This window comes from Pan troglodytes, chromosome 6 (genome assembly GCF_028858775.2).
Source record: "Pan troglodytes isolate AG18354 chromosome 6, NHGRI_mPanTro3-v2.0_pri, whole genome shotgun sequence".
In the NCBI taxonomy this organism is placed as follows: domain Eukaryota; kingdom Metazoa; phylum Chordata; class Mammalia; order Primates; family Hominidae; genus Pan; species Pan troglodytes.
This window is the reverse complement of record NC_072404.2, coordinates 11,930,116-11,941,345: the sequence shown is the minus strand read 5'-3', so window position 1 is coordinate 11,941,345 and position 11,230 is coordinate 11,930,116. Positions and strand designations below refer to the sequence as shown.

The window sequence follows — 11,230 nt, the reverse complement described above, 5'->3', positions numbered from 1 at the left end:
GGGCCGTCGAGGACGCACACGGGCCGGGCCCGGGTCCCGCCGCCCCTTCGCCTCCGCCGTCGCCACCGCCCGGCCGGCCCCTTGGGCCCCAGCGCCGTCGGCTCCGGGGGTCGTGCTCGGGGATCCCCGCTTGAGCCTCCGCCTGGCCCGCACAGCCCCGCGCCCGCTTGGGTGCCGGCCCGGCTCTTCGGCACCCAGCCCCGCAGGCTCCGCGATTCTCGCCCACCGGAGGCCAAAGCCTGGGAACTAAGGCGAGCGGTGACCTGGGGACGCACAGGAAGCGAGGGCACTGCGGCCGCGGCGCGCATGCGCGAACACGCACACAGAGAGGGGTGCACATGCGCAGGAATGCACCGGAAGTCCGCCTCCCGGGACCCACCGCCGGTCCCAGGACAAATACCGTGACTGTATTTCCCATGAGCCTACGCGCTCCCCAAATTTAGGAGCCGTCTGAAATGTCTCTATCTGGTCTAGCGGTTAAGAGGCTCTATGCTAAGAGAATTGGCAACCCCGAACCCCAGACTCAAATTTCTCCTTAGTTTAAGGGAACGTCTTCATGGGGATGGCTTGACTATCTTTAAGGGAACGTCTAGAAAGTCTCTGCTTCATGTAGCATCTCGTACACCATGACCGGGCCAGTCCTGCCTTACCCGAGAGCTCAAGGCTTAAAATCAATGTCCATGTGCAACCGTGACAAATGGAACAAGAGGGTGCATCATGCTAGCTTATGATCACAATGACACATTTAACGAAAACTTCAGTAAATAGAGCCCATGGATGAAATAATAGAGGATTAGCCTGGGACAGGATACCATCCTCGCCCCAACAAGGAGAAAAAGAATTCCAGCTTTTCCAAATCACTTTGAATTAGTGATAGCTAGAAAACTCAGAGAATATGTACAGAATTGAAAGAAGAAAAAAATTAGCCAGAGCTCTACTTCCTGAAGAGGATGAGGCAAGCAGAAAAAGAAATTTGCGTTTTAATGGAAAACGAAGCACATTTAGAAAGCCATGTTACTTGATTCCAACCCTGTTCATTATCTTTGAGGTATTTTACACCTCTTTGAAAACTGTAGGTAATCGATGCAAGTTATGTTCTGTCTGGTGGAAGTTGGTTGACTTCCCACAATCTCCACTAGAGAAAATGCAGTTTTGACTGCATTTCTCCATTTACATATAATCATGTCAATATTCCTGATCTGAAAATATGTCTGTTTCTCAGATTCTCTCTCTCTCTCTTTTTTTTTTTTTTTAATTTTGAGACAGGGTCTCACTCTGCTGTGCATGCTGGAGTTCAGTGGCGAGATCTTGGCTCACTGGTTCAAGCAATTCTCCTGCCTCAGCCTCCCAAGTAACTGGGATTACAGGTGCACATCACCAAGCCCAACTAATTTTTGAATTTTTAGTAGAGATGGGGTTTTCACCATGTTGGCCAGGCTGGTCTTAAACTCCTGACCTCAAGTGATCCACCCGCCTCAGCCTCCCAAAGTGCTGGGATTACAGGCATGAGCCACCATGTCCAGCCCTCAGATTCTCTTTTGAACCAGTTATAATATCTGCCTGTTTCCTCTTGAATTAAATAAAATCTTTAGCATGTGCTCATTTTTATATCTGTATCAGAGTCATGATTTTACTTTTATGTTTTAAGGTTTTCCAGGTCTTTGCAGAAGTCCCTGATGGAATCACATGACTGAGCCAGGAAAACCTCAGGACTGGAGTGCCTCATGAACGGTTGAAGCCCAGGTGAATCTTTTCTTGGCTCCCAGGAATGAGTCCAAAGTGCCAGTAGAAATTTGCTGGCTTCTCATTTTTCAGTAATTTCCCCATTTACCAATCCTGTGTTTTACTTTTGTTTGCATTTGTTTACATTGCTAGCATCACTGATTGGGACTTTGTTTGTTTTTGTTGTTTCAAGGCAAAGTCTCACTCTGCCGCCCAGGCTGGAGTGCAGGGGTACGATCTCGGCTCACTGCAACCTCTGCCTCCCAAGTTCAAGTGATTCTCCTGCCTCAACCTCCTGAGTAGCTGGGACTATAGGTGCATGCCACCATGCCCGACTAATTTTTGTATTTTTAGTAGAGACGGGGTTTTTCCATGTTGGCCAGACTGGTCTCAAACTCCTGACCTCAGGTGGTAGACTCGCCTCAGCTTCCCAAAGTGGTGGGATTACAGGCGTGAAGCACCGCGCTGGGCTAGGAATTTGGTTTTATGGTCTGATCACATGGTGATCTCTGTAATGAGATTAATGTTTGCAAAGACCTAATCTCTGTTGGGTGAGAGACATCAGAGTCTGATTTGTTATTCTATTTCTCTGTCTATTTTGAGCTGAAATCAATTAAGAATTTCATGCCCACTGGGAGGAGAAGAGCTCTTTCATATCTGGAAGGGTGAGTTTTTGCATTTTTGTGTTTACTCTTGACCCATGTCTGAAATTTTAGAATTGAAGCTGTAAGCTCTATTTCTTTGTATGTCTATGTGTCTGTAATTTAGAAAGGTCTTTACCTCTGATTGTGTGAGGTAAATGTTTTTCCACCTCTGAATGGTATTAAAGTAGATATAGAGTTTGTTTGTTTTTGAGACAGGGTCTCACTCTGTCGTCCAGGCTGAAGTGCAGTGTGTGTGATCACGGATCACTGCAGCTTCAACCTACCTGGGCTCAGGTGTTTCTCCCACCTCAGCCTCCCAATTAGCTGGGACTACAGGTGTGTACCACCATACCCAACTAATTTTCGTATTCTCTATAGAGATGGGGTTTTGCCATGTTGCCCAGGATGGTCTCGAACTCCTGGGCTCAAGCGATCTGATCACCTCAGCCTCCCAAAGTGCTGGGATTACAGGCATGAGCCACAATATAGAGTCTTTAAAGGTTTGCTGTTCTGATTGGCTTGTAGAGGTGTGTATGTACTTATATAAATTGAATTTGCCCAAATTCTTAGAAAAAAAGAGAAATTGAACTTATATTGCTTTAATGTGCTAGAAAGGTATTTTTTACTGAAACCAAATCAAATGTTTTGGAAATGCAAGTCCGCATGTAGTCCACATATATGTTACCGAGCAGTCAATGCACTCGCTGCCCAGTGTGTACAGAGGCCAATACCATGGCTCCAGCTTTTGAGAAATAAAGCCTTTTTGTAAGTCAACTAGCAAGGACACAGGAGGAAATGCTCAAATCTCCCTTTCCCAGCTGGGGGCTATGTCAGGTTTTGTAAGCATAGGGTAAGGAGATGTGATTTGATTGGATCTTGAGATGAAGTAATTAATGCTGGGAGGTGTGATCTGACTGGATCCTGCCATGGAGTGACACCAAAACTCAATCTCACTGGTTCCTGGCTCCTGTCACAGGGTGTCCGGTTCTTAAATGGGTCCCAGCTCCTCAGTCCGAGCACTTAGGTTACACTTCATGGTTGCATGCTTGGTTAATCTGGGCATGCTCAGAGTATATGACCTTCAACCCACGGATCCATGGCAATTGAAAAACAACTGCCAACTACATTACATAAAAGTTGAAATGGACGTGGAGTGCAGTGGCTCACACCTGTAATCCCAGCACTTTGGGAAGCTGAGGCAGGCAGATCACGAGGTCAGGAGTTCCAGCCCAGCCTGGCCAATATGGTGAAACCCTGCCTCTACTAAAAATACGAAAATTATCCAGGGGTGGTGATGCGCTGAGGCAGGAGAATCGCTTGAACCCAGGAGGCGGAAGTTCCAGTGAACCGAGATCGCGCCATTAAAGTCCAACCTGGGTGACAAGAGCAAAACTCCGTCAAAAAAAAAAAAAAAAAAAAAGTTGAACTAGATTTAGTCTGATGCAGTTCCAGATTTACAAACCGTGCCCCCATCTGTCTGCCGACACCTTCCACTCCTCATTCTTGAGGGATTAGGGATGGAGGTCATGCTTCTGTATCTACTTCATGCTGACCAGGGGCACTGAGTCCCCTAAAGTTAGAGGAGTGAAACTCTTGGCCTGCTGAGTTCAAATGAGTTTTGGGGTCACCCAGAGTTGCTTGAAGGGCTGGTATTGTTGTGGTAATACAAGCTGAAGGTGGAAGTGTTGGAGCCGGGAGGACAAACAGCTTACCATCAATTTAAATAAATAGGACTGAAAAGTACCTGGAGAACAGTGGCCACGAGGGGCCCCAACAGAGGAAGAAACCAGGTGAGGTGCGGGGTAGTGGACTCGACTGCTTTCTAAATCTCAGTGGTTGGCCAGGCATTGTGGCTCATGCCTGTAATCTTAGCAAAAGGGAGGCCGAGGCAGGCGGATCACCTGAGCTCAGGAGTTGGAGACCAGCCTGGCCAACATGGTGAAGTCCCACCTCTACTAAAAATACAAAAATTAGCCAGGCGTGGTGGCATGTGCTGTAGTCCCAGCTAATCGGGAGGCTGAGGCAGGAGAATTGCTTGAACCCGGGTGGCGGAGGTTGCAGTGAGCCTCCAGCCTGGGTGACAGAGCGAGACTCCGTCTCTAAATAAATAAACAAATAAATAAATCTCGGTGGTTCAACTACCCTTGATACAGTTTGGCTCTGTGTCACCACCCAAATCTCATGTCAAATTGTAATTCCCAGTGTTGAGGGAGGGAGCTGGTGGGAGGTGATTGGCTCATGGGGGCCGACGTCCCCCTTGCTGTTCTCGTGACAGTGAGTGAGCCCTCGTGGGATCTGCTTGTTGAAAAGTGTGCAGCACCTCCCGCTTCACTGTCTCTGTCTCTCCTGCTCCACCATGGCCAGACGTGCCTGCTTCCCCTTTGCCTTCTGCATGACTGTCTGTTTCCTGAGGCCTCCCCAGCCATGCTTCCTGTACAGCCTGCAGAACTGTGAGTCAATTCAACCTCTTTCTTCATAAATTACCCAGTTTCAGGTAGTTCTTTATAGCAGTATGAAAACAGACTAATGGACCCTTCTGGATGAAGGAATGCAGCCATTCTGCTTGTTTGACTATTTCCTTTCTATTCATCTCTATTTCCCGGGAGGTGTTTATCCAAGTGCAATAGGAGGTATTGGTGACCGAACAGTCCCCTCAGTGTTCTGCTAGTGAATAGTTGAAGGTTGATCAGTGATCTCCTGCATTTTCAGTCTGGCATGGAAAAGCCCCCGTGTAACTGGTAAAGATATCAGTGAGCACCAGGAGGTATCTAAATCTTCCAGGAGCCATAGGCATCATGTTGATGTCCATTTACCAGTCTTCCCTGGCAAGGTTCTTCTGAATTGTACTGCCTTGGCCAAAAGAGGTATGGGAGGGGCTGGGCACAGTGGCTCATGCCTGTAATCCCAGCATTTTGGGAGACCAATTCGGGTGGATCATTAGAGGTCAGGGGTTCGAGACCATCCTGACCAACATGGTGACATCCCATCTCTACCACAAATACAAAAAGTTAGCTGGGTTTGGTGGTGGGTGCCTGTAATCCCAGCTACTCAGGAGGCTGAGGCAGGATAATCACTTGAACCTGGGAGGAGGAGGTGGCAGTGAGCTGAGATCACACCATTGAACTCCAGCTTGGGCAACAAGAGCGAAACTTCATCTCAAAAAATGAAAAAAGAAGTCCGGGTGCGGTGGCTCACGCCTGTAATCCCAGCACTTTGGTAGGCCAAGGCGGGTGGATCACGAGGTCAGGAGTTCAAGACCAGCCTGGCCTAGATGGTGAAACCCTGCCTCTACTAAAAATACAAATATTAGCTGGGCATGGTGGCATGCACCTGTAATCTCAGCTACTCAGAAGTCTGATGCAGGAGAATTGCTAAAACCTGGGAGGGAGAGGTTGCAGTGAGCCAAGATCGTACCACTGCACTCTAGCCTGGGTGACAGAGCAAGACTCCATCTCGAAAGGAAGAAAGAAAAAGGAAATTCCCCAGGGAAGTACCCTGGCTTATTTCATAAAGAGGTACTGAAGGAAGCAGAGGCATCTGGAGGACTGTTTCACCATTTGGCCAGGCTGGTCTTGAACTCCTGCTGGGATCAATGGAGTGAGCCACTGCGCCCTGCCACCTTTAGAGTTTTCTTACCACCTGGTTTTCCTCTCTCAATATCTTTCCCTCATTTCCTGCTTTAAAACTCTAGCTTGGGGTGTGGGCGCAGTAGCTCATGCCTATAATCCCAGCACTTTGGAAGGCCAAGACAGGCGAATCACTTGAGGTCGGGAGTTGGAGACCAGCCTGGCCAACATGGTGAAACCCTGTCTCTACTATTTTTATAAAAGTTAGTCGGACGTACAGTTGGGTGCCTGTCGTCCTAGCTACTTGGGAGGCTGAGGCAGGAGAATTCGCTTGAATCCAGACGTGAAAGTTGCAGTAAGCCGAGGTCGTGCCAGTACACTCCAGCCTGGGAGACAGAGCGAGACTCTCTCTCCAAAACAAACAAACAAACAAACAAAGCCTCTAGCTTGGGATCGGCCTTCTCTTCTATTATTTTTCTTTTTAAAAAAATTTTAAAAAATAGATGTTGATGCTATGTTGCCCAGGCTGGCCTCAAACTTCTGCCGTCAAGTGATCCTCCCGCCATGACCTCCAAAAGTGCTGGGAATGTAGGTGTGAGCACTGCACCCAGGCTTGTGTTTTTTTTCTACCTAAAAAATAATGCAGGATTGTCTTCTAGAGCTAATTAATATATATGTTCAAATAACCAAAAGCCCATTAAGGAAAAATGTCACATGACAGCAAATAATCAATCCAGACCAATATGATCACACTCGCTGTGAAGGTGAGAAAACTTCATCTTTATTACGTTTCCCCAAGAGACGCACTGCATTGTTCTCTTGAAAACACACAGCTCATGTCCTCCTTTAAAACACACATCCTCTTTAAAGTAACATACAAACATGCCAATACAAGGTAAAAAGTTACATCTGAATTCTCACATTTCAAAAACATACAGTAAACATCAAATAAAAATTTATTTTTATAAGAATTTAGGGGAACTATCATGTAGCTATAAGTGTAATACATATATTAAGTATCATAGATAAAAAGAGTGCTCCCTTCAGCAGCACATGTAATAATAGATACAAAGATTTACAGATAAAAGATTTAGGATAAAAAGAATCCTCTCTTAAAAAGGAAAACAAAATTATATTTATGTGTATATAGCAGCTGTAACACCCATCTCACAACTTTATGGGAATGGTGTCTATTCAAAAATACCAGTATTTTCAAAATATTTTAAATAAATGTAGTAATAATTCTATGCCCATCTTTTTCAAAATATACCAATAAAATATATAGTGTATATTAGACATGTTAGTATATATCTAAGACATGTTAAAAATCACAACTGAATTCTCACAATTCAGTTACAAATCTAAACAGCAAATAAAAATTTCTATGATGAGAACTTAGAACTACCAATAGCTATAAAGGGAAAAGATTATTATGTAAGTATCATAGATAAAAAGTGTACTCGCTTCAGAGGCACATATAATAATACAGAAAACAATTTAAACATAATAAAAGATTTAGGATAAGAAGGATTCTCTTAAAATGAAAAGTATGTATATATAACAGCTATAACTCTCATCAAAAAATCTACAGGAACAGCATGTTTTCAAAAGTACAACAATTTCCAAACTATTTGAAATAAACCTATTAATAATTTGATGGTAAACATTTTCCAAACAAACCAATAAATGCATAGTGTGCATGAAGCTGTCTGTTACAGTCTATGGCACTCATATTTTACAAAGAATTCCATGCCAATCTGAGTGTCTGCACTGTGCCTTCAAATGCTCCTGGACTGTGGCAACCAAGTCCGTAAGAAACAGGACCTCCAGGTTCCGCCCCAGGAAGTTGGAATTCAGCAATATAAAATGGGAGATGGTGCCTCAGGAAGGGGTGGAACCAGAAACACCCCTGGTTTCTCACTGTTCTCTATGGATTCCTAGAAGTACCACCCCACCCCATCCTAGTAGGACAACATGATCACTCTATTCAGCTCCGTCTAGAACAGTCCAGGTTCTTCTAGATGATCTGCACAAATGGCTCCTCTTCTTCCTGGTGCCTGCCATTAGCATTGGAATAAAGTTCCTGATGAAAATCTGCATCTCCCCTGGGCCCGGCGTTCTGGAAGCGAGAAAGAGGATGTCACACTTCAAGGAGGCAGCTCTCTAGACAGGAAGGTTATTCACGTCCCATGTCAAGTCTAACTAGAGTTCAGAGCAACTGAGAAATCCAATTTTATCTCCTGTCCTTCGTTCCATAGCCTGCTTCTGAACCATGGTGTTCAACTGTGAAACTCACACTTTGGTGACCCTGACTCCAAAACTCACTTAATACACCCAAGGGCAGCCCCAGTGATCTGCTTCATAGCAAGGACTTTGGGTGGATCTGCCCAGGGAGTAGGGCACCCTCAGAGAATGTGGCTTTGGACTTCATCACAGCTGGGGCCTTTTGTGTGACTTAAGAGCTAAACTTGTAACCATGCTAGATCTGTTTCTAATGTGACAACATCACGAACCCCGAGTCCAGAAGCCTAATCCATAATCCTACCTCCTCATGATGAAGTCTCATGCTCTGTGCTCAACGTGGTTAGCTGCACGAGATGTAAACCAAAGCTTCACTGAACCCTCGACCCAAATCGGTAACTCAAGTGCGTCAATCATAATGAACCTCCCCGAACTCAGTATTTATGATTATTTTTGAGGCAGGGTCTCACTCTGTCGCCCGGGCTGGAGTGCAGTGGCAGGATCAGGGCTCCCTGCAGCCCTGACCTCCCAGGCTCCAGCGATCCTCCCGCCTCAGCCTCCTGAGTAGTTGGGAGTAGAGATGCCTCCCACATCGCCTGGCTACTTTTTGTATTTTTGTGGAGAGGGGATCTCGCCACATTGCCCAGGCTTGAAGCCGGATCAAGCAATTGGGTTCCTCAGATTTCCGAAATAGACCCCAATATTCTGCCTTTACCCTGGAGGACACAGATGTACCTTCTCTCAGGCCGATGACCTCAGGCCTCCACAGTCCCTGGAGCTCTAGGAAAGGTGAGTGCGATCTCGTGCCCACACCCAGTGCTCTGGGTCATAAGCCTGGATCTGGAAAAACAGACCCCCCTTAAGAAGATGGGGACTCCCCAGGATACTCCTCCCTCCCCTCATCCAGCCTCCAGCCCACCCGATTCCTCCCCACCTCCTCCACCTCCCCAGGCCCCACCCACCTCCTCGAACTTCTCCAGGAAAACCCAAGCCCTGCAGCGCACAGAACGGAAGACCCGGAAATGAAGCATATGGAACAAGGCAATCTGAGAGCAGTTCTTCCCGTACAGGAAGTAGAAGATGTTTTGTTTGGGGGTCTCGCTGTCCTCCTCCATGTCATTGGCCAAGTAGCTGGGGACAGCTATCAGGTTACTGCTCAGGGGCACCACCAGGAGAGACTTCTGGCTGAGGTCAGCTTCCTAGAGAGGAGGGCAGGGGACCGTCCTCACCTCAGGACGGGCACCCACCCTGCAGAGAGCCACGCCTTCCTCAGGAGGGCTCTGCTGGACAGAGACCTGCTGAAGGGCACCTCCCACGCCCTCAGGATGGAGACAAAAACCCAACTGGTGGCCGAGAGTGGTGGCTTATGCGAGGAATCCCAGCACATTGGGAGGCCGAAGCAGGAGGATCACTTGAGGCCAGGAATTTGAGATGGGCCTGGGCAACATAGCAAGACCCTCGTCTCTATTAAAAATATAAAAAATACACCGGACACAGTGGCTCATGCCTGTAATCCCAGCATTTTAGAAGGCTGAAGCAGGTGGATCGCTTGAGACCAGGAGTTTGAGACCAGCCTGGTCAACCTGGAGAAACCCCATCTCTACTAAAAATACAAAAATCAGCCTGGTGCGGTGGCACACCTGTTAGTCCTAGCTACTCAAGAGGCTGAAGCATAAGAATTGTGTGAACCTGGCCAGCCGCGGTGGCTCATGCATGTAATCCCAGCACTTTGGGAGACCGAGGTGGGTGGATCACAAGGTCAGGAGATCGAGACCATCCTGGCTAACATGGTGAAACCTCCTCTCTACTAAAAATACAAAAAATTAGCTGGGCGTGGTGGCGGGCACCTGTAGTCCCAGCTAGTTGGGAGGCTGAGGCAGGAGAATGGCGTGAAAGCGGGGGGTGGAGCTTGCAGTGAGCGGAGATCGCGCCACTGCACTCTAGCCTGGGTGACAGAGCGAGACTCCATCTAAAAAAAAAAAAAAAAAAAATTGTGTGAACCCAGGAGGCGGAGGTTGCAGTGAGCCGAGATTGGGCCCCTCCACTCCAGCCTGAGAGGCACAGCAAGACTCTGTCCCAATCAATCAACCAATCAATAACTGTCCAGGTGTGGTGGCACAGCCCTGTAGTCGGAGCTAATCAAGGGGCTGAGGTGGGAGGATCGCCTGAGCCCAGGATATGGAGGCTGCAGTGAGCTATGATCTCACCACTGCACTCCAGCTTGGGGGACAGGGGAAGTCTGTCTCAAAAAAATAAAATAAATTGAATACATTGATAGTTTGCCAGGACCCTGCCTTCTACAGGCATCTAGTCTAATGGGACTGGGAGTAATCAAGGCAGATGACCTAATCCCAGTGTCACATTATAATAGGATGTAACTGGAGAGCTACGGGCATGCAGAAGTTGGAAGATGAGGGAAGGCATGACAGAGGCTGTGGGGTGAACTGACTTCAAGGAATGGGTCCTTCCCTTCAGAACCACATGTGTGTGGGACACTCAGACAGAAAACACAAACACAAAGTCAAGTGGAGGGCATTTGGAAGGAGCAGTGAAGCCAAGCCAGGAAACACCAAGATGGTGAGCCAGTGTGGTTGTAGAGATTGTAGAGAGGGTGGAATTGGCACTGTTACCCTGGCCTCGATAGAGAAAGACGTCAGCTAAGGAGGTTGTTCAGGTGCGCAGTGAGGTTGCTGTGCTGTGGAAAGATGTTCAGGCTGCACTAGGGAGCCCCCTGGCTTGGGGAGAGACTCCAGGAGACCCCGGCAGGGAGCATTTGACAGTGGATTCGAGTGATGCGAGGGGGACATGAACTGTAGCCTCTGTCGTGGGAACCCGGAGGAGGTCGATGGCATTTGCGGTTGATGTGGGAAGGAGAGAGAAGAACCAGAAACGTCTGCTTGCTGGGGGAAGTGTCGTGTCCGCTCCTCCGCTCCTTTTCTTCTCCCCTTAGGAGCAGTTTATGCTTCCTTTTGTTTTATTCTTTTATTTGTACACTGGCGTTGGAGTTTTTTTTTTTGCTTTTTTTTTTTTTGGAGAAAAAGTCTCACTCTGTCACCC

At 47.4% G+C, this 11,230-nt stretch overlaps 1 protein-coding gene across 1 annotated transcript in view; it reads left to right on the top strand.

Annotated features, from left to right (window-relative positions):
- The first annotated feature begins 293 nt into the window (after positions 1–293).
- LOC742579 (mismatch repair endonuclease PMS2) overlaps positions 294–11,230 on the top strand; it is a 54,390-nt gene continuing 43,453 nt past the window's right edge. The window contains 3 exon segments of the mRNA XM_063813972.1: positions 294–1,048; positions 1,649–2,387; positions 4,731–4,816. Of these exon segments, the coding sequence (XP_063670042.1) occupies positions 2,347–2,387; positions 4,731–4,816 (127 nt within the window). The 5' untranslated portion in view covers positions 294–1,048; positions 1,649–2,346.